The sequence below is a fragment of the Rana temporaria genome, chromosome 1 (genome assembly GCF_905171775.1).
Source record: "Rana temporaria chromosome 1, aRanTem1.1, whole genome shotgun sequence".
Taxonomy (NCBI): Eukaryota; Metazoa; Chordata; class Amphibia; order Anura; family Ranidae; genus Rana; species Rana temporaria.
In genome coordinates, this window is record NC_053489.1 from 130,295,005 (window position 1) to 130,318,943 (window position 23,939).

Genomic DNA, 23,939 nt, shown 5'->3' on the forward strand with positions numbered 1-23,939 from the left:
TGTTCGCATAGAACACGTGCAGAGCCCGCCAGGAAGTCGGCACCCGCGCTGCGCTAATCACAGCCAGTCAGACATTGTCCGATGCTCGGCTGCAGAGATCGGGAAATGTCTGCCTGGCTGTGATTAGCGCAGCGCGGGTGCCGACTTCCTGGTGGGCTCTGCACGTGTTCTATGCGAACACGCCGGAGCTCATCCTTAGTGGGCATGGCAGCCCATTTATACTGTGTGGGCTGCTGTGCCTCCCTAAATACAAAGAAAAAGTCTATAGGACCCTCCACCATTTCTGGAGTCGCAGCCCGCACAGGAATCGCAAATGCAGAGCAGTTTCCAGTGTGGGTGTGATTTCTAGTGTGTGCAGCATGCCATTAGGATTAAAGGCCTGTTCATACTGCTGCAATGCGGGAACCCTGCAAATCCACTGGGGGTTCCTACATCACATGTCTCCTGTCGGCAGTTCACACTGCCCCATATGAACTGCTGGGAGTGCCAATTAAAACTTAATGGCACCCCCAAATCAGTTTGCATATCGCAGTGCGATCTGCAAATTCGGACAGGAATTGAATCACATGGGTGTCAACACCCAGGGCTCAAGTCCTGCGGGAACGCATGGGAACAACGTTCCTTTACTTTTTCCACAGCAGGAATGCCGTTCTCATTGTCAAGGTGCACCGACCTCCCCTACCTCGGTCCTCCTATTCCTCCTCCTCCAGCGGCCGCTGTTACAAAGACCCAGCTCTAGTGATGGGTGAACACTGATCCATTGGCAAATTTAATCAGTGTGATGTAAATTATAGGAGCCGGGACTTTGTTACAGCGGCCACTGGAGGAGGTGGACTGAGAGAGGAGGACGGGATCGCGCTGGGATATTCAAATCCCAGATTCAGACACATGCCAGGCTGCATTGCTAGACACAGATCAGGCTGCATTGCTGCACACTGATCGGGCTGCATTTGATGGACACTGGCAAGGCTGCATTTGATAGGCACTGGTAAGACTGCATTGATGGGCACTGGTAAGGCCATATTTGGTGGGCACTGGCAAGGCTGTATTTGATGGGCACTGGCTAGGCTGCATTTGATGGACACTGGCAAGGCTGCATTTCATGGGTGCTGATCAGGTTGCATTTGATGGGCACTGATCAAGCTGCATTTCATGGGCACTGATCGGGCTGCATTTGATGGGCACTAATCAAGCTGCATTTGATGGACACTGGTAAGGTTGCATTTGATGGGCACTGATCAGGTTGCATTTGATGGGCACTGGCAAGGCTGTATTGATGAGCACTGGCAAGGCTGCATTTGATGGGCACTGATCAAGCTGCATTTGATGGGCACTGGTAAGGCGGTAAGGCTGCATTTGATGGGCACTGATCACGCTGAATTGTATGGGCACTGGTAAGGCTGCAATAATGGGGCACTGATCATGCTGCATTTGATGGGCACTGGCAAGGCTGCATTGATGGGCACTAATCAGGCTGCATTTCATGGGCACTGAGGAGTGAGCGGCCCAGGGCCTGGGCCCCACTTTGCACAATCAATACAGGCAGCCTGAGAAGAGGGGCCACATTCCAGCATACTCACTCAGCAATCCCAAACTTACTCTTCTGCACAGATTAACACATGTGTGCAGACGCATTGGGGTAGCAGGGGTCCCACACATTGGAGCCTGCATAGAAATATAGTGCAGAAGGAGTCCCAGTTGTTGCAACTTGTTTTAGAAATTCCCTGCGAGGGAACCATTATCACACAGTGTGGTGTGTTTTATTGTTAGTATAGCATACAGATTAAATTATTTTGTTGTTACATCTGTGCTATATTTATTTGTTTAATGCATGTGAATGTTAGATGTGTCCTCAACTCATAAACTGGCGCTTCACAATAAATATTGCAGTTTATTCATTAAAAAAGTAGTACATAAAACATACATATGCTGTGTGTATGTATATATATATAGTAATCTCATGTTGTGCAGGGACATTTCTAAACACGTGCCACTACTATAGACACCCAGCAGGTACCATATTTAAAGGAATTTTTTTTCCACTTTAAGCATCATTAAAATCGCTGCTCAAGAAAAAAATACAGTTTTTAAAACTTTTTTTTCCATTGATACATGTTCCCTGGGGCAAGACCCGGGTTCTCAAAGACGTTTTCCAACAATAACTTGAATATTGGGCTTTAAAATGAGCACTCTTGAATTTGAACGTTTGAGTCCCATAGACTTCAATGGGGTTCTAAATGTTCGCGCAAACGATCAGTCTGTTCGAACGTTCTGGGGCAAACCGAACGCGGGTATGTTCGGCTCATCCCTAGACACAGGTCACGCTGCATTGGGCACAGGTCACGCTGCATGGGGCACAGGTCACGCTGCATGGGGCACAGGTCACGCTGCATGGGGCACAGGTCACGCTGCATGGGGCACAGGTCACGCTGCATTGACACTAGGGCGGCTCTGGGGGGCCCCATACAACATTTTGCTATGGGGCCCTGTGATTTCTAGTTACGCCCCTGGTTTTAGACACACAGTAATCACACCTCCTTGATTAGTGACCACAGAGAGAAAGCTCCCAGCACTGTGGTCATCAGAAAACAGGCAACCAGGAAGTGTGGAGATCAGAGAAGAATTACAGCAACTTGAGAGCAAAAACAATGAGGACATGAAAACAACACTGCATTAAGGTAAAGGAAGCTATTAAGATAAAAAAAAAATCCTTTACAAACCCTTTAACCACCACAACACCAAAAGTTCAACAGCAGGAAGAGGACGGGGCATCTCTGCATAGAAGATTTCTATAGAATCCAGCACAATGTGGGGCATAGTTCATTGAAGGTGATTTTGCTCAGTAAAGCTCCTAATTTCTTATAGTCTGCTGACAACAGACAGCATTTCTTGAACTAATTGTTGTCAGCCTTAACCGTTGCCTTTTTGGTAAACCACCACTCCCATTGTCTTCTTATGCATTGCAAAGGGATACATTTATTTATAGCCCTAGGTAAGAATAGGCTCTTTTGGGAGAACACTGGCAAAGAACACAGGGAAGCTCAGAATTTATAACAAAATCAATGGGTATTTTTTTGCACCTATAAAACTGATGTACCTATGCATTCGCCACCATCTGTCTAAGTATCTGCAGGTTTAATAGTTTTACACTGTATGTGATGACGTTGAGAGACTGGCCACAGCCGGGATCTTTGGGTAGAAGAGAACCTGGCTGCACCCTGCTGAACAAAAGGATAGGGTCAGTTATTTACCTGAACCTACAGAATAAAAACAAGCTTTTAGTCCAGTGAGCTTCTATATCTATGTAGTGATCTGACAACATTGCTTATGCAGCACTGAAATCCCAAGTAGTGTTGTCAGCCCTCCCTGAATACACTTCTATTGGACTACAGGGAACCGCTCGCCCTCTTCTCAAGCCCTGCACACACGGCCAGGAATCCCTTCAGAAAAAAACCTTGGTTTTCCTGATGGGATTCCGGACAAGCTTTTCTTGCAAAGCTGTGCATACAGACGGCCATTTAAAAGAACCGCCGTTCTTTTGAATGGCAAGAACGCGGTGAAGTCATCGACTAGGACGAGCCAGCACTCGTCACATTCGATGCCGTCGCTGCCATCTTGCTACACCCCACACTATGCCTTGTATGCTACCGCACATGTGTAGGAGGCTTATCAAGCATGCGCGGGTTTATCTTCGGACAGGTAAGCATACAGACGACCAGTTTTCTCGGCAGGAAACACTCTGCCAGGAAACCCGACGAGAAAATAGAGGGCAGGGTTCTCTATTTTCCCGTCGGGATTCCCGGCTGTTTTCCTGATGGGAAAACTTCTAGGGAACATACACAGGGCCTGGATTCCCGGCCAAATGCTCTCCTGGCAGTTTTCGAGGCTTCATTCTCATTTCCATAACATATTGCAAAGTTGGGAACTAGACTGCAAAAAAAAAGGGGGGGGGGGGGCTGATGGGGACTGAGATTTAAACTGTTGTCTGCTTTACTCAAAACTTAAAAATCCTTCAGATATACTTTTATCAGCTCCTGGAAAGGGAAAGTAACCTACAGAGATTTAGTTATTTTTCTTGTAATTAAATAATGTTAAATTAGTGATCGAAAATGAAAGTATAGGATGAGCTGACGGACTTTTTCTCCCTGGTGGTTGGTTGTTTCCCATTACTTTTGTTGCTGAGGTCTGTATAAAATCACACATCTTGGTCTTGATCATGTAATTATACTGTTCGGTGACCGGAGGGTAGTAAAATAATGATTTTGCAATCTGCATGGCACTCCTCTTACTTCAAAGAAGCAGCAGAACTGCTCATTTTCGTCTCTTCTACATAACAAATATTATTTTCTCACATTCCATCCCCTTCAATTGAACTCACTGCTTTGCCAACATTGCAATGACGTTACTTTAGTAAGGAGTTGTGTTCACATCCCGTAAGATTTTATTTCTCTGTACACATTTTAAATTGGCATTGCTACCATTAAAAACAAGATTTCTATTGACTAAAAATGTACGAATCTAACGCAAAATCGCAATGGAGCAAACGCTAGGAGTTTTATTTCCTGGACTTTCCTGGCCGGTGTGAGGAGGCCACCTGGACTGAAGATGGGGTAAATAAAGGCCAAGTTCCCCTTCTTTGGACAGTAGCTAATTATTCAATGTATATTAAAAGGGGCCACCAGACATTTGGGAATAGTACTTGTTTATTGGTGCTCTATCAATTCTTCTATTTCCCTTGAGGTATCCCGACTGAGTTATTTGCTTTCTAGTTCACCGCATGATCTAAGCATGTGTTCTATATGTATGCCTCCGTTTATCTCCTTATAAAGTGGATTGTCAGATCTAGGAAACATCTTGTGTTCAATCATCCCTACTTCATCCCTGTATGAATTTGTTTTTTGTTGACTGAGGATATACCACCTGCCATTTCTACTTTATGTGGTTGTAATTTCCCTGTATCATCTATGATGGTTATTCTGTAATAGCAGTAGCTAAGCAGTAGGGGATTTGGGGTGGATAGGGACGTATCCTATAATTTTGTGTGTGATCTATATCATGCCAATTGAACCAAATGGTTTGATTGTTTTTATATTATTTATCTTTGTAGAAATAAATATGTACTTAAAGTGGATGTTAATCCCTCCATACACCCAGTGAAGTGAACAGCCTCAGATGATACACAGAGATAAAGCAAATCTCCCTACATAGGTTTAACATGTATATCTGCTGTTTTCACATTTTATATACTGTTTAGAAAGTTGAGATTGTGTTAGATTTTTTCTTCCTGGTTAACACAGAGTGTGATTTCTGGGCATACAGCCAAGAGATAGCTAACATTGCTTATTGGAGGAAAGGCACACACCCCCTCTCATCATAGGGAGAGACTCTCAAAGGTGTTTTTGTAATAGGACCTGCTACCTGCTAATCTATTTTAGCAACCTCCCCGGACTGAAGGTTCAGGCTGATTTTGTCTAAATTGTCTGAGGGGTTCAGGAGAGAGCTACAGGACTTAGCTCATTGAAGAGAGATAACAAAATACTGCAGATATGAGCCCAGCTCAAATTTCATGAATCGGGTTTACATCCACTTTAATCTATATAGTAACATGAATGCGAAATACAACCTCTGAAGGTAAAGATCCATAAACACTTAAAAAAACCGTACCATCATCCAGAATTTGAATATAGAGAAATTGGATCTGAGGTCCCCAAACCAAAGAGCCAAAGAAAAGGGGGTGGGGCCATGGTTGGACTATCATAGTACTGGTAACATGGATATAAAATGTACAAATATAAGAAACATTTTTATTAAATACAGCATCAATAAGACAACAGGGGGTACAAAATTAAAAGAACGACCAACACAACACCAGTATAGTAATCCCCAAAGGGGGAGAAGAACAGTGGGTTGAGAGTCATGACAATCATCTTGACTAGTTTCGCAGCTTCAGCCGCTTCATCAGAAGCATGTCTAAAATTAAAATGACACAGTCAACAGTTATACATTAAACAACAGCTACAATAGGTAAATTGGGGAACAAGGGCTCAGCTGCTCACCTAGAAAACCCCACAGGTAAGTGAGGCGGGTGCCACCACACAGGGTCCCGTACGGCGACCAGGGGGCACGCATATGTATGGATGGACCTACTTCCCGGATATATAAGGATAATAATTAATATAAAAAGCCCAGACCTTGGACTGGGGGGTGCAAAAAATGTGATGTCAAGCCGGTGATCATCTTCACTCAGTCTTCCCTCTTATTCCTTATCCCTTTTTGTCACATCAACCTTATACCTTGTATTAGTAGAGGGCAACTTTGCGTCAACCAAATTGTTAGATTTCTAACAGTTGTTACATTAATTTTCTGCGATTTTCCTTTTGCAACCTTAAATGATAAACTCATTACATATTTCCTCCAGAAAGAGTTGAATTTTGCAACAACTGTACCTTCGAGCTTGTGCAGTAGATATTTGACAATTGTGGATACCCAACATTTGGGCAACATGAACTACAACTCATTACATTAATATTATTGAGTAAGATGACAGGAAGACCAGAAATAGTATGGTGCTTGAGTGTCGGGCCCCATATTATAAATAAGGAATAGGCATATGATCTAATGTTCAGACTGAGCAGGACCCAGAATACGATTGTAATGATAACTGGCTACCTTATGCCAGCCTGAACACTCTCCACTGAGATTAGTCAGGTGTGTTACTAGTTGACAACCTGCACACAGGTTACTAATAAATAAGTGAAGAGGACATGCTGGGTTCTCAGAGGTATGGGTAAGTATGCCCATTCTCGGTCAGGAGAATGAATAATGTATACCCTTCTCTTTAAAAAATAGCCTCTGTACTCTATACATGACAGTGTTGTGTATACTCTCTAAAATTATGTATACATGTCTGCGTGTTATTTTTTTTTATTTTATTTTTTTATCTGTTTATTGATTTTCAAAACAACATACATTGGTCATAAAAGGGCATCAGGGTGACCTTGGCAGGAAACACGTCATCTGGTACTTTAGTCATATAAAGCATGGCGGGAGAAATGGGTCACCGTGGTGAATACAGTAAATTATTGGCTTCTGGGGTTATGAGCTAGTGTAGAACCCGGGTATACCGATCAGAGCAGGACATTAAAATTGTACAACATCACACGAAAATCATCCGAAAAGGGGTATCATGGAGATCTGGTGGTTTTAGAGGGCTTCAGTGGCTATAGAAGGGTCTGCTAGCCATTTGAACCAGACCTTGTCGTGTTTTTGAGGGCAGCCTCTATTGGCATAGGTGTCTTTGTAAAGTGGCAAGCTGTTGTTGACCAATTGTTTCCACAGGGACAGGGGAGGGGGAGTAGGTTTGCACCAGCATAGGGCTGTGGCCTTGCAGGCATAGAATAGAAGCAGCACAACCAGAGTGCAACCCGCTACCATAAGGGTTAATTGTTCTATCAAGTCTAGCTTGAGAATTGCCATAGAAGGTTGCAATGGTATGCTGGTGACTTGGCTTATGAAGGACAGTATCTCTGTCCAATACCTGACGATAGCCGGGCAAGTCCAGAAGATGTGGGCAAAGTCCCCAAGGGTTGTCTGCATGTTATTTTAGATACAGATTAGAAAATTCTTCATTTGGGCATATTAGAAAGTGTGGCTGTTGCATAATTACCCCCCCTCCCCCCCAAAAAAGGAGAGACCATTGAGGCCCCGGTATCCCATAATGCACTGGGAAATAGAAAACTACGACAGAGCAGCTCCAGTCACTTCCTGTTTGTACAGATCAGCCATGTGGTTGCATCATTTGCCTCTGTGTGCGGGTAAAATTATCAAGCCAGCAATACTGACAGAGGCATTGAGCATTGTTGCCAGTGGCAAAGTTTTTTGTTTGAGAAAATTTGAGCTGGACTAAGCCAAGCGTCAAGGAGATCAAAGTATATGAACACATTTGGCAGAGAATTCACAAACCTGTCTGCTCTCACACCACAACCTAAAGACGGGTCCTACAGCCGCTTGAAATACTTTACAAGGGATGGGAGAGCCAAACTGACATCCTGTCTCCTAGGCAAGAATTGTAGGAGAGGATACATGTCAAAAAAAGTACCCACTCCCCGAGAAAAAAAGTTGGGAAACTAAAAGGGTTAGGGGCTTGGGGTGGGGGGGAGGGACATTTGTGGGTGAAGGTCTGCTTTTAACTCTTTGTACTTTTTGCTGCGATCATGTTGGCGTTCAGATTGGTTATTGAACATGAAAGTTGAATTTGCCAGTCTGATTTTGAAATTAATATATTTTGTTTCTTTTTTCGTAGTTGACTTCAAACCTCATGCCAGTATGGATACTGCACATCACATGCTTCTGTTTGGATGTGGTTCACCCTCTTCTACTGAAGAATACTGGTATGTTTATTTTTATGTCATACTCTTTTTATTTAAAATGTTTATTGTAAAACAGAAAAGAGAAATGAAATTCAATATGAAAACTGTAAGACCCCTTTCATACAGAGGCAGTTTTCAGGCGCTTTAGCGCTAGAAATGGCCTCTAAAAAAAAAAAAAGGCCTGAAAACCACCTCCCATTCTTTGCAGTGAGTGCTTTCACACTCGAACAGTGCGCTTGCGGGACGTTATTAAAAGTCCTGCAAGCAGCATCTTTGTGGCAGGTAGGGAGTGCTGTAAATTGCGCTCCAAAAACGCACCTGTCCATTGCAATGAATGGGCAGCGGCTTCCAAAGTTTTTTGAAAGTGCTGCAAAAAGGGAATTAGTGGCTGAAAAGCACTGCTAAAGCATGGCAAAAATGTCCGGTGCTGTTCTAGAGGCGCTGTAGCGTGAAAGGGGTCTAAATACAAGTGCCTACAGTATGATATGATGAATATCAACCAGAAAAAGTGGGTTATACACAGACACATAGAGGTCGATTTACTAAAGGCAACTAGTCTGTGCACTCTGAAAGTGCAGTTTCTTCAGAGCTTATTAACCACGTCGGCCCCGGAAGATTTTACCCCCTTCTTCTTTTTACAATTTGGCACTGCATCGCTTTAACTGACAATTGCGCAGTCATGCAATGCTGTACCTCAACAATTTTTTTCCCCACAAAAAGCTTTCTTTTAGTGGTATTTGATCACCTCTGCAGTTTTATATTTTTGCACTATAAACAAAAAAAAGCAACAATTTTGTAAAACTTTTTTTTTTTTTTTTTTTTTTTTTTTACTTTTTGCTATAAATAAATATCCCCAAATAGTAAAAAATAAAAAAAATACAAATTTCTTCATCAGTTTAGGGACTTTAGGCCAATATATACGGTATTCTTGTACATATTTTTGGTGGAAAAATTTGCAATAAGCGTATATTGATTGGTTTGCGCAAAAGTTATAGCATCTGCAAACTATTGGAAAGATTTATGCCATTTTTATTCTTTTAATTTTTTTTAGGTGTTTAGCATTACATGTATGAAAATAATTCTTGCATGCTGTAATTGGAAAATACCTGTGGGATATAAGAAAGAGCAGGGTCCCGTTTCACTGTAACACCTGTCATGTTACATTTTCCTTTCTGTCATTTCTGTGTTTTTTTATTTGATACCAAATTCTTGACTTTTGTTAATAAATAAAAGATTTAAAATAGAATGTTTTCTTTCAGTGGTGTAAGGTCAAGGTCATACTGATATCACGGCCGTATTTTGCTTGGACCGAGGAGTGAGTTTTTTCAGATCTAGAGCAAGTACAGCCAAAAGATTGGATGCCTATAACAGGCATGCTATCTAAATGCATTCTGTAACGGTATCAAGGCACATGCCAGATTGCACATTGCATTCAGGAAATGCCTTATTTGGAAAAATAGAGGGCCCTAGCCGCCTCCCTCAAAAGGGATCTGCAGTGGATCGCTTTTCAGAGAGCTTTTGACACAAGGTAAGAAGGCAACATGTGGCCTACTCGCTGGCTGTTTTAAGCTTAAATGCTAACCCACTGCCCTGCCACTGCAGCAGATGTTGGTGCAACCCCATTGATTGATTGAAAAATCATGGCCATGGCATGTGGTATACCGTGGAGAAGGATTAGAATACCTCTCAGGTTGTCATTGGTGGCTGTATTCCTGTTGGGAAAATTCATCCTCTTTGTCCTGGTGATTGTTATCACCGAAAGTGAAAGAAAATCCCAAATTCTTAGTAGTAATCACAGGACTAGAGGGGAACTCTTCCAATGGGGACACTGGTGACTACCAGGAATTTGTCTCACTTTTTACGTTTTTTTTCTCCCAGTGAAACACAAATGGGGGGGGGGGGAATCCTGGCATTGGTTATAACCTTTCCTTACTATATTAAATAAAATAAAAAATAGTCTTGCCTTCAATTCTACTTTAATTACTCTCATTTTTTCTTTTTTTCTTTTTTTTTTTACTATTCTATGTATTCAGATCTTTTAAATATGAGGTTTAAAAGAAATGACACACACTTGAGGGTGTTGTGCCTAGAGGGAAAGACAGAACAGTAGAACACATAACAGCAATTATTGGGGCCAAACAGCGAAATACACAACAGCAACATATATAATTGAACGTGGAAATTTTATGATCCTATTCAGACAATTTTTTGTGTTCCCACACTCCTGGTACTCTGCATACCCATCATAGTGTCATTATTTTTCCAAGCATTACTAAAGAATACTTTTACGGTATGTTGCTACCTTTCCTCTTCCTGCTGATTCCAGAGTGAATAAACGGCACACTGATGAGGTGATTGCTGTATTCCCCCCTACAGTAAGCACGTGTCATGCCTACCCCTAGCATTGTTGGTCAGGCACTATAGCCTGCTTTGTGTTCTTCACCTATAGCAGCCCCCTTTTCCATAAGGCAAGTAGGCCTACCAGTATTCAGTTGCCACCAGGTCCTATATACAGTGTTATAGTACCTGGCTACCATGCCGGGGCAGGCGCAAGCGAAGCACAGTAAACCGGTACTTGCGGTTGGCAGCTGGTCAGAGATTGGGCTAATGGAAGTCCAGGTTCGAGTCAGGCAATGTTCAGAGAGTAGTCGTCAATTCCATGATCCAAAGGCAGACAGATTTCAGAGAATAGTCCAATCTGAAGTTGATCACAAGGAAATCCCAACTAGTAGACAAGACGGGAATTGGGCAAAGGTCAAGGCACGTGAATAAGGCAGATACATGGAAGCTTGAAGCACGTGTTGTGAACACTATCACAAGCATGGCACTAAGGACATGGCAGGCTTAAAACAGGTTGTGTCCCCACTCAGTGGCTGTGTCTACATCAATCACCCTGCAGGTGAACAGTCAGATAAGTATGTGGAAAATCAGGATGTGGAAGAAGTCCAGCAGCTGTCATAAAACAGGAGTGTTGCTCGTTCCTGACAGCATGTTCCAGTGATCTAGAGACTGATTTCCTGACACTGAGTGCTTCAGCAGGTGACTATACGAAGCTCATAATGACAAATTCAGGTACATATACCAGCCATAATTAAAATAATCCAATTATCTAATTAATGAATACATTCTATTAATTGGATTGTTTTCTACTTCAGGATTTTGGATTTAGGCCATATATGGATTTAACATCTATATACGGGAAAAAAATCCACAGTAAGAGATGTGAAAACAAGGAATAGATTCCCCCAAGAACCAGCTCTGGCCAGCTCAGTAAAGTGTTTTAAAAAAAAAAAAAAGCTACATAAATTCCCAATTCACAAAATAGAAGTGGATAGTAACATTTATAGGTAATCGCACCAGAGATTGTTGATCCAGGGAATGTCCAATTGCCCCCTAGGGGAATCGGGAAGGAGCAAATCAAATCGTGCTTTTATACGTTTTGTTTTTTTTCTCTGGATCAGCTTTAGGTAAAGGATTGTGTATATGGCAATTATTTTTAAAGTCGCTAACTTGTCCAAAAACATAAGGTAACATAAGGTATGAAGGTTTATTACAGAGGCGTCTGTGGCCTTTGCATTTCATAGGAAGCTAAATGACTTTAATGAAGTTACTTGCTTTTATCTTTATAGTTGGCACAACAATGATTTTATTGTCTTTTCACAGCCCATATAAATACAACATTTGTGTTTGTATAATTTTTACAAGGCCAGTGGTGTTGTGACACTGAGAGCATATTCATAACATACAGTATAAAATATGGAGTAGCAATATGTATTTTTTTTTAGGTATTCAGTTTAGAGGAATTATATTCTATAAAATACACAGCTCTTGGTCTTCGCTAAATACTGTATGTAAACCTAGTGCACTGCAGTATTGCAGGTTTGAAAGATGCTTTCGTCAGCTGAAAAAGTTGCTAGAAGAATGCCATAGGAATAGATGCAGTGCCTTGCAAAAGTATTCACCCCCCCCCCCCCTTTTGGCGGTGTTGGTGTTTTGTTGCCTCACAACCTGGAATTAACATGGATTGTTTAAGGATTTGCATCATTTAATTTACAGAACACAAGTTTATTTTGAAGCAAACAACAAATAGATTTTTTTCTGTTATTTTGTCCTATGTGCATAACTATTCACCCCCCTAAAGTCAATACTAGCGCCACCTTTTGCGGCTATCACAGCTCCGAGTCGCTTTGGAAAAACCTCTATGAGCTTGCCACATCTTACCACTGGGATTTTGCCCATTCCTTCATGCAAAACTGCCCCAGCTCCTTAAAGTTTTATGGTTTGCGCTTGTGAACAGCAATCTTTAAGTCTGACCACAGATTTGTTAAGGTCTGGCCTTTGACTAGGTCATTCCAGCACATTTCCATGTTTCCCCTTAAGCCACTCAAGTGTTTAGCAGTGTGTTTGGGATCATTGTCCTGCTGGAAGGTGAACCTCTGTCCTAGCCTCAAATCACACTTAGAATGGTACAGGTTTTGCTCAAGAATATCCCAGTATTTAGCGCCATCCATCTTTCCCTCAACTCTGACCAGTTTCCCAGTCCCGATTGCTAAAAAAACAGCACAATGCTGCCACCACCATGTTTCACTGTGGGGATGGTGTTTTTTGGGTGATGTGATGTGTTGGGTTTGCGCCAGAAATAGCGTTTTCTTTGGCCAAAAAGTAAAATTTTAGTCTCATCAGACCAGAGAATCTTCCTCATTACATTTTGGGAGTCTCCCACATGACTTTTCGCAAACTCAAAACGTGCCATTTTATTTTTGCTGAAAGTAATGGCTTTCTTCTGACCACTCTGCCATAAAGTCCAACTCCATGGAGCGTACGGCATATTGTTGTCCTTTGTACAGATACTCCAGTCTCTGCTGTGGAACTCTGCAGCTCCTCCGGGGTTACCTTAGGTCTCTGTGCTGCCTCTCTGATTAATGCTTTTCTTGCCCGGTCCATGAGTTTTGGTTTGCGGCCCTCTCTTGGCAGGTTTGCTGTTGTGCTTTGTTCTTTCCATTTGGTTATGATAGATTTGATGGTGCTCCTAGGCATCATCAAAGATTTGTTGTGTTTTTTTTTTTTTTTTTTTATAACCTAGCCCTGACTTGTACTGTGCAACAACATTGTCCCTTACTTTTTTGGAGACTTCCTTGGTCTTCATGGCAGTGTTTGGTTAGTGATTAGTGGCGGATGATAGGTCCCTTTCTGCTCACTGAGCGGGGAGGGGCTTGTCGAGCCCTGCTGCTTGTCTATGGAGAGATCGGATGAAAAGGCATTTCCGTTTTTCATCAGCTCTCACCCGATCCGATCCGCCAGGACGGATGGCGACGTATCGCCATCCGTCTGATTTTATCAGGTGTCAGTGGACATGGTCACCGCTGACATCCGATGCTCCATAGACAAGCATGGAGTGCCCATTCAGGTCCGCCAAATAAACTGACAGGCGGACCTGGACGGTCCGTGTAAAAGGGGTCTTATATTGCGCACAGATGAACATAATTTCACTAATTATCTGACTTTTAAAGGTAATTGGTTGCACCATATATTTGTATGGGCTTTAAAACAAAGGGGTGAATACATACACACATGCCAATTATCAGTTTATTTCTGAAAAATTGTTGTATGTATATATTTTTCACATTTTTCTTCAATTATTGTTAGATTATTGTAGATAATTGTGTTCTGATCCATCACATATATAATTCAGGATAAAAAAACATTGAACTAAAGGCTGTAATGTAAGAAAATAGGTAAAAAGCCAAGTGGGTGAATACTTTTGAAAGGCACTGCATATTATGTGGAGCATTGTTTTGCCATGTACACACAATCGGAAATTCCGGCAACAGATGTTCGATGTGAGCTTTTTGTCGAAAATTCCGACCGTGTGTAGGCTCCATTGGACATTTGCTGTCGGATTTTCCAACAACAAACATTTGAGAGCTGGTTCTCAAATTTTCCGACAACCAAAATTCTTCGGAAATTCCGATCGTCTGTATGCAATTCCAACGCACAAAAATCCTATGCATGCTCGGAATCATTGAACCTAATTTTTCTCGGCTCGACGTAGTGTACGTAATCGCGTTCTTGACGTTCAGAATCTCCGACATTTATGTGACCATGTGTACGCAACACAAGTTTGAGCCAACATTCCATCGGGAAAAAAATCTGCGGTTTTGTTGTTGGAATTTCCGATCATGTGTATGCGGCATTTGTGTTCAGTGGAAGGGGTTCGAATCTATTGCATATACTGCCTCCCAAGGGTTGATAACATCACATACCTAGGTTCGACTGTTAACATAAATAAAACTGTACACTTATATACTTGTTTGCCTTTGACAATTGGATGTTATCATGATTTTATAAACCAGAAGTCGCCTCAGCTTTTTAAGGTCTGGTCAAAAAAGATCTGTGAAGTGAATCGGAAGGATGCAACAAGGATAGGATATAAACCAAGTAAAGATTTTTACTACTTCTACTATAAGATAGAGAGCTTAAGTAAAATGTTCTCTTCCCTGGAGTGGGAATTGTAGAAGGATGAAAGGTTGTACAATAAAACAAAACCCAATTATCAGCTAAAGATGAAGTGTTATGTACTGTGTACTTTATTTAGATGCCGTGTATGTTGGAAGGTTTATCCAGGGTTAGTGGATCCCTGCCATGTGCTATTATGTGTTAAGGATTGCTTGAGCAGAGGAGCTAAGCTTCCAGTCATTCCTCAGTACCCAATCTCTCCAAAAGGACTTGAGCCAAGGCAGAAGAACATGTGAACAGAACGGAAATGGGTATACACCTGAAACTGAAGAAATATTCCCTCTGCTCCAACCCGGATCACATGATCATCAGAAGGGGGGGGGGGGTGGACAATTCTCCTTACCTTATATGAAGCTCTTGGAAGTGTTTACATTGTTCACGCATGTATGTTAATATTGTTTTGACATTTGTAGCTAGTCGTAAAAGTCTATTTCCTATGTCCTATTGTATGGCAGATATTGATCACATGTATGTTCTTTCTGATACATTTCAGTAAAAATATTGAACCAGAGGAAAGTCTGGCTGGCCACAAAAAAAAAAATCCACAATGCACACATGAGGAATACAGCTAACGTGTTTCACCTCGTTCTTGGCGCTTAATCATGTTGTGATTTTTCTATATCAATAAAGGTGATTTTAGGGAAGTGCGGCCAGCCAGACTTTCTCCACACTAGGTTTCAAGTACCTACAGTGGCCGTAACATCCAGTCAGATTCCTCCTTTAATTGTTCCACCATAAACTAAAATAAAGGAAGGGAAAATCTAATTGGCACCATCATTCTTTCTCTGGAGCCTGCACCAATTAACCTTCTTTTTTGTTATTTTAGTCACTCTGTTTAAGCACATAGATCTGTTCTCCCTCTTGTAATGGTGTTAAGCTGGGATATATCCATTTCAGTGGGTGAAACACAAGTAAGCTTATTGAATGTGGGCTATGATGAATGTTGGTGCTTTGCGTTTGCACTTAGTAAATGAGATTTTCTGACTTCTTATGGCTTGTATTTATATTGAGATGTAATGTATGCTGGTGTGTGTGTCTCCCCCTCCCCCTCCCCGCCCGCCTTTGTCTAGTGAAGAATCCCTGGAACAGAAGCAAATAATATAATCATATGCATTATTTATTGACATTTGAAATTCCTTCTTTAATATGTATGACCCGTATGCAAATGAATGATGTTTACACAGGAAATTTTATCCCACTTAAAGGTTAATACATTAGTAATACTTTGTCTCCGTCTCCTTCTCTGGCATCGTCACAGATCTTAATTGGGCTATGCCTATATAGTTTTATTAATAGTGTGTGGAGAGCAATGACGTGTTGGGTCTGTGAAATCAAGTCATGGATTTTTGCCTCACACTGTGCACCGAATGCAGGAGCTCGCAGCTGCCGGATCATACACTATTCCCTGGGAGATAATTACTGTTTAACCTCTGTGATTAAAGTGATTTTCTATTCATATGTGTTGCGTTTAGCTCTTAAGGTGGGAAGCTCCTCTTCTGTTTGCTCCCTTTGTGTTCTGCTTGACATGAAAGTTTGACATGGTTTGACCAAATAGCCAATATTTGTATGTTCTCCAAATGGTTACTGAGAGCCATAGGGCAACTTACCTGTAACAGACACCAGAAAAGATTAAATCCTCACAATGGCTCGATAAGGGGAGTATTAGATGGACCCAAATTACACCCAGCTTACCAAAGCTGCATGACCTGCTGTGGGCTCTGGTGACCATCTGTTATGATTAAGCATGTGATGTAAGTGTGAAACGCGTTAATTGCCCTGTATTGCTTTTCTGACTATGAAGACATTAAAAGGATTTATTTTGCAGTAGCTCTGTGTTGGAGTGTGGCCAATTCCTTTTTATTTTTCATATCTGCGTTGGCAAGCCGGGGTGGGCATCCACACTAAACTGCAATTGAGTACTCACCTGAGTGGTATAAAACGCCCTACTTGGGCGCATCTGCTAAAACTTTAGCGATCACAATGTGTTTCTCCCAGATTAAACTTTTTTTGTTTTGTGGGTTTTTAAAAGTCTAAGTTAAGAATAACGTGAGTACAAGTGATCCAGGAAAACGGGGATGAACAAATCCAAGAAGCCAAATGATATTGCGACAATAAAATATTTTGCTAGCCATTTTATGGATCAAAGTACTGTATTCAATATCCTCGGTGTACTGATTAGTTGATCTTTAAAATGGCTAGTGAAAATTTGCTGTCAGCACTCAAGAATCCATGCAGGTATGTTTATTTTTATTATAGATACATATATAGCACCCTCTGTTTTACGTGGAGCTTTACATATATATTGTACAATAATATCAGTCCCTGCTCTCAAGGATACGGTACACACATTTTTTAAATTAAATCCGGGGACATATTTTTTATTTTTTTTTACTAGTAATGGCGGCAATCAGCGACTCCCTGCCCATTGCCACCCCCCGCCTCACAGCCTGTTAAGTTTTACTCTCTGGGCCCCGGCTACTACTGGGTATGAAGCGGAGGAAGATCACTCCGCCAGGGAAGGCAAGGAGATAAGCAGGCAGGCAGCTGGCTAGGACTTGAGCCAAGGCAGAAGAACATGTGAGCAGAGCTGAATGGGTATACACCTGAAACTGAAGAAATATTCCCTCCGCTTCAACCCTGATCATATGATTATCAGAAAGGGGCACAGATGATGGAAAAAAATAAACCCCCTAAAGCTATTAGGAGTGGCAGAGCGAGGGGGTGTGTAATTCAGATTTTTTATTTTTATTCTGCACTGACTGTCTTTGAAATTGCCCCAGCCCCTGTTTAAATCCAATACGGGGACAAAACCGGGGACAGTGTCCTCAATCTGGGGACTGTCCCCGGAAACCTGGGATGTCTGGTCACCCTACTCAAGGAGCCCTATAAGATCCCTAACTCACATTCACATGTATACATACTAGGGATAATTTAGAAAGGAGTCAGTTAACCTACCAGTGTGTCTTTGGAGTGTTGGAGGAAACTGGAGTACCCTGAGGAAACCCAGGCAGGCACTGGGAAAACATGCAAACTCCCTTTAGATAGTGCCATGATTGGGATTTAAACCAATGGCCCTAGCGCTGCTAGGCGGAAGCGTTAACCACTTGGGAACTGTGCTGCATGTTATCTTGGATGCCTCCTTCAACATCTCAGGTGTGCACAATAACCTTCAGGAGGTAGAAAGGCACAGGGCAACCTTCGGGACATTAGGGGGAAGTGCCAACAAAACGTTGACCTCCGAATAGTTTGAAATTCTGCCCATGACAGAATTGTTTTGGAGGCTGTTGTATGTATGTGCAGACATTTTCAGATGTTTGCACTTTCTACATTCATCAACCCCCCCCCCCCCCTTTTAAAGAGTGCTATAAGATAGAACCATAATCGTGCCACTGACATAGGATTAAATCTTTGTGTGGCAAAATACATAGCATTCAAAAATCTGCATCATAAACTGTGCCCTCGTACGTCCTACCATACACACAGCTTTTAAATAACTACATCTTGCAGTACCTTTTGGTTACATTGGGAGTAAATATAGTGAACCTTTTGAAGATTGTTTTCCTCTACATGCCATCATTCCTAGCCTTGGGGGTTTTCATACCTAGTAATCATTTCTGTATATGTTTGGACTGAGAAGACTACTCGTCTGTACTGAAATGAGTTATTTCTTTAACATGTCAGTTGTTAACAGCTATGATTCTCACTCTCTTCAGGATAAGTGTTTTGTGGTGCAGGAGATAGAGATGAAGAATTTTGATGGCCACACGTTGCTTTTTTCTTTTTTTCCATCCCTGACCGCTGCAATTTTTGTATTTCTGTAATTATTTTGACCTGCATTTTTTATTGATTTTTAGCAAAACCAAGTTAACTTGTGAATAAGGAAGGTTGATGTGCTTATGTGTGACGTTTTTGCTTGTGTAAAATAGTCTTATCTCCTTTTCCCCAATGGCCACTAAAGCCGATCTATTACAGATAAAACCAGTTCTAGGATCCTTACTAAGCACAAACGAACTGATTTGAACACAACCTAAGGTGATTTTCAAAAATGTAGTAAAATGCGCAGATAGGAAGGTCAGTCTTAATTGTCAGAGCTTTCCATAAGCTGATTAACCAAAAGCCTTTTGCTTATGGAAGAGGGTAGCTGGAGAGCAGAAGATGATCCCTGCACTGGCTATGGAAAAGAATAGTAATTGCCCAGGAATATCCAGCCTGATTTCTGTGTTTGCCTCAAGAAGTGATGGCCAGGGAAGGATTGGAGACAAAGTGCCTATAGAAACACGGTCCTTTCCTATCTGGAATGTGAGGATCTTTTTGTGTTTGTGGACATTTTTGGTAGGTTCTCGGAAATAGTTCAGATCCCACTCACACCATCACCTTTCTTCTTATCTGAACATGCATATATTTCCTAGAGGGAAACGAGAAGCTCAGGCTGGATCTGCACTTATCGTATTTTTCGGCGTATAAGTTGACTTTCTAACCCCTTAAAATCTTCTTAAAAGTCGGGGGTCGTCTTATACGCCGGTAACCTAACATCCTTACCTTATCCTAAGACATGCAGAATCGCGGCCATACGTTTTTTCAAAAGCCGCGCCTCCTACGTCTTCTGTTCCGTGATAGGCGGAACACTCGGCTTCCCAGGAGGCACTGTGTTCAGTGTTCGCCTATCACGGAGGCCCTCTCGTCCTCGGATAGGCGAACACTGAACACAGTGCCTCCTGGGAAGCTGACTGTTCCGCCTATCAGAACAGAAAACGTAGGAGGCGCCAGAACAGAAAACGTAGGAGGCGCGGCTTTTGAAAAAAACGTACGGCCGCGATTCTGCATGTTTTGGGATAAGGTAAGGGCACAGCGAGTCTGGCATGTAATGGGGCACAGTCTGGCATGTAATGGTGGCACCGTGAGGCGAGGCATGACTAGTAGGAAGGGGGTAGTCTTATACGGCGAGTATATCACAAAACCAACATTTTGGCTGGAAAATTAGGGGGTCGTCTTATACGCCCAGTCGTCTTATACGCCTGCAAATACGGTATGTCCAAAGTAATGTGTTCGGACAGGGGGTCCCAAAAGATGACAAATGTGATTATTTGTATTAAATGGGAATCTGAACAATGAACATATACTGTATGTGGATATGTTTGATAAGTGAATGTGACATTTTCTTGATTTTAATCGAAGGGGAAATGTGGAAATTCTGGTAAAGCCTACATATACATCTGGAAGAGTTCATACAGGGCTTACTTGTGTGTTGGATGGTGTCTTGTCAAATACTTCCTTACCCTGTTCGTTTTAATTCCCTCCATCGTTTAACGCTCTACTTTTTGACTAGGGATTTGCACCAGAATACCACGAACAGGCAAAAGTACTGCTCCAGGGGACATGTATCAATGCAAAAAAAGTTATTAAAACAATATTTTTTTTTTTCAGGAGCAATGATTTTAATAATGCTTAAAGCGAAACAATAACAATTAAATATTCCTTTAAATATTGTGCCTGTGGTGATCCCCTTAGTCTGCCTGTAAAGTGGTGCATCTGTGTGATGTGTAGAGCAGTGCTACAGCAATAATGACATTTCTAAAGGAAAGCATTTAATTTAAACTTGCTCGTGGCTGTAATGTATTGCCGGATCCAGGCAATATAGAATAAAAATCAAGGAAAAAAAGGCGTAGGGTCCCCCCCCCATTCCATTCCATACCAACATTGGGTGGGTGCTTTGGGGTTCATTTTGATGGGGACAAGAGCCTCTTCCTGTAAACCTTGGTTGTCGGGGTCTGCGGGTGGGGGGCTCATTGCGCTGTGATTGGCCAAAGCATGCAGGTCAGGTGCATGCTTTGGCCAATCAGGAGCCGTCAATGCACTGTGATCTCGCAGTGCATAATGAGGTGCACTGCAGCAGTCCAATTTTGCTGCGAACGCCCCATATGTTTGCTTGTTCTACACACAAACGAACAGCTGATGTTCGAGTCGAACTTGCATTCGCCTTCGAACATCCAGACTATCCCTACTTTTGACATTGTGGGATTTAGGCTGAAAAGCACAAACAGAATTTTGTGCTTGTCGTGTTTAACCTGTCTGTGGCATACCACAACTCACTAGGACATGACAGAAACCGCACAACTGATGATTACAGAAACATTTCTCTAGTAATCCCTTTTTTTGTGATATCCTGTCTGATTCCATTATCAATTTCACCATTCTAGCCATGTGCAAAATTCCTTCTACATTTTGCATTGTAGAGTTGTAACAGACTGTGCTGCCTGACTAAACATTCAGGCTGCCATCTTAGTCTTTGATCTGCAGTCGCCATGGTGCTGCACATACGATCAGCTATGACACCAGCCATTTGATGGCTTGACAGTTTGGTTGAGAGCCAACACAGGCATGCTAGCAACTGTATCCGTTCTCATTCAAGTCATGCCTTGAATGTAACTTTTTTGGAAACTGTTAAAGCGGTAGGTTTAGATCCACTTTAATGCTTTGCTTTAGTAACTGTCAGATGTGAAATTTTTTAGTGACAGTTAAGGCCCCTTTCAGACGAACGGCAGTTTTACCGCTGCTAAAAGCATGTTTATGTTTTGCTGGAATTCAAGACTCCAGGCACAGCGATCAGCTGCATTTGCACGGTGCTTTTAGCTGCGGTTGCGTTTAGCCGCGGCACGATATTGAACGGGGATCTGACTTGGATCCCTGCCAATACTAAGCACTTTGTCTGGTATGAATCTTGAGGGGGAACTCCACGCCAAATTTCAACTAAAAAACCGTCATGGGTCCCCCCTAAATGAGCATACCAGGCCCTTGGGTCTGCTATGGATTTTAAGGAGACACCCCCTGCGTCGAAAAACCGGCGTGGGGGGTCAGGAAAGGGGGGAGAAAAGGGATTAACTCCAGAGATAAAGCGATGATTCTCCCACTCCACAAGACTATTCCAGCCGCACCTGGAGTATGCTGCCCAGTTCTGGGCACCAGTCATCAGGGAGGATGTGTTCAAAATGGAGCGATTTTAAAAATAAGGGCAACAAAGCTAATAAAGAGTCTGGAGGATATTAGTTATGAGGAAAGGTTACGAGCACTGAACTTATTCTCTCTGGAGAAGAGATGCTTGAGAGGTATGATTTCAGTTTACAAATACCATACTGGTGACCCCACAATATGGATAAAACTTTTCTGCCGAACGGAGTTTAATAAGGCACGCGGACATTCACTAAAATTAGAAGAAAAGAGGTTTAACCTTAAACTGCTTAGAGGGTTCTTTACTGTAAGAACGGCAAGGATGTGGAATTCCCTTCCACAGGCGATGGTCTCAGCGGGGGGCATTGATGGTTTCAAGAAACTATTAGATAAGCACCTGAATGACCACAACATACAGGGATATACAATTCGATTTTCTGAAGATTTATGTCTTCAGATTTACCTGATTGCATACAAATTGAAACTCTTAAGGTTTGCCTTCATATTATATGGTTTTGGTAAATCTGAAGACAAAAATCTGCATAAAATTCAATAGTGTTTGTATGGGGCCTTTATACTGACATAAAATCAAACACATAGGTATTTTTCAACCTCACCTACTATGTAGCATTCACCTATAATGTTATGGAAAAATAATGACTTCTGATTGGCTGCAAGGGGTTTTTAACTTGTTTTCTCCAGTTTTTTTGTCATTTTGTCCATAAGCTCTAATCAGCAGGGCCCTCTATTTCCTCCTGTATTGATTTGTATTGTAACTGTACTGTCTTGCTCCCATGTTGTAAAGCGCTGCATAAACTGTTGGTGCTATTTACAGTGCCTTGCGAAAGTATTCGGCCTCCTTGAACTTTGCAACCTTTTGCCACATTTCAGGCTTCAAACATAAAGATATAAAACTGTAATGTTTTTTGAAGCATCAACAACAAGTGGGACACAATCATGAAGTGGAACGAAATTTATTGGATATTTGAAACTTTTTTAACAAATAAAAAAACTGAAAAATTGGGCGTGCAAAATTATTCAGCCCCTTTACTTTCAGTGCAGCAAACTCTCTCCAGAAGTTCAGTGAGGATCTCTGAATGATCCAATGTTGACCTAAATGACTAATGATGATAAATAGAATCCCCCTGTGTGTAATCAAGTCTCCGTATAAATGCACCTGTACTGTGATAGTCTCAGAGGTCTGTTTTAAAGTGCAGAGAGCAGCATGGAACAAGGAACACACCAGGCAGGTCCGAGATACTGTTGTGGAGAAGTTTTAAAGCCGGATTTGGATACAAAAAGATTTCCCAAGCTTTAAACATCCCAAGGAGCACTGTGCAAGCGATAATATTGAAATGGAAGGAGTATCAGACCACTGCAAATCTACGAAGACCTGGCTGTCCCTCTAAACTTTCAGCTCAAACAAGGAGAAGACTGATCAGAGATGCAGCCAAGAGGCCCATGATCACTCTGGATGAACTGCAGAGATCTACAGCTGAGGTGGGAGACTCTGTCCATAGGACAACAATCAGTCGTATACTGCACAAATCTGGCCTTTATGGAAGAGTGGCAAGAAGAAAGACATTTCTTAAAGATATCTATAAAAAGTGTCATTTAAAGTTTGCCACAAGCCACCTGGGAGGCACACCAAACATGTGGAAGAAGGTGCTCTGGTCAGATAAAAGCAAAATCAAACTTTTTGGCAACAATGCAAAACGTTATGTTTGGCGTAAAAGCAACACAGCTCATCACCCTGAACACACCATCCCCACTGTCAAACATGGTGGTGGCAGCATCATGGTTTGTGCCTGCTTTTCTTCAGCAGGGAAGATGGTTAAAATTGATGGGAAGATGGATGGAGCCAAATACAGGACCATTCTGGAAGAAAACCTGATGGAGTCTGCAAAAGACCGGAGATTTGTCTTCCAACAAGACAATGATCCAAAACATAAAGCAAAATCTACAATGGAATGGTTCACAAATAAACATATCCAGGTGTTAGAATGGCCAAGTCAAAGTCCAGACCTGAATCCAATCGAGAATCTGTGGAAAGACTGAAAACTGCTGTTCACAAACGCTCTCATCCAACCTCACTGAGCTCGAGCGGTT

At 42.0% G+C, this 23,939-nt stretch overlaps 1 protein-coding gene across 5 annotated transcripts in view; it reads left to right on the forward strand.

Moving 5' to 3' along the window:
* PAM (peptidylglycine alpha-amidating monooxygenase) overlaps nt 1-23,939 on the forward strand; it is a 290,095-nt gene that overhangs the window by 107,409 nt on the left and 158,747 nt on the right. For all 5 annotated transcript variants that reach the window (XM_040342875.1, XM_040342893.1, XM_040342903.1 and 2 more), the window contains exon 5: nt 8,303-8,390. In XM_040342875.1, the coding sequence (XP_040198809.1) occupies nt 8,303-8,390 (88 nt within the window). The remainder of the gene's footprint in view (nt 1-8,302; nt 8,391-23,939) is intronic.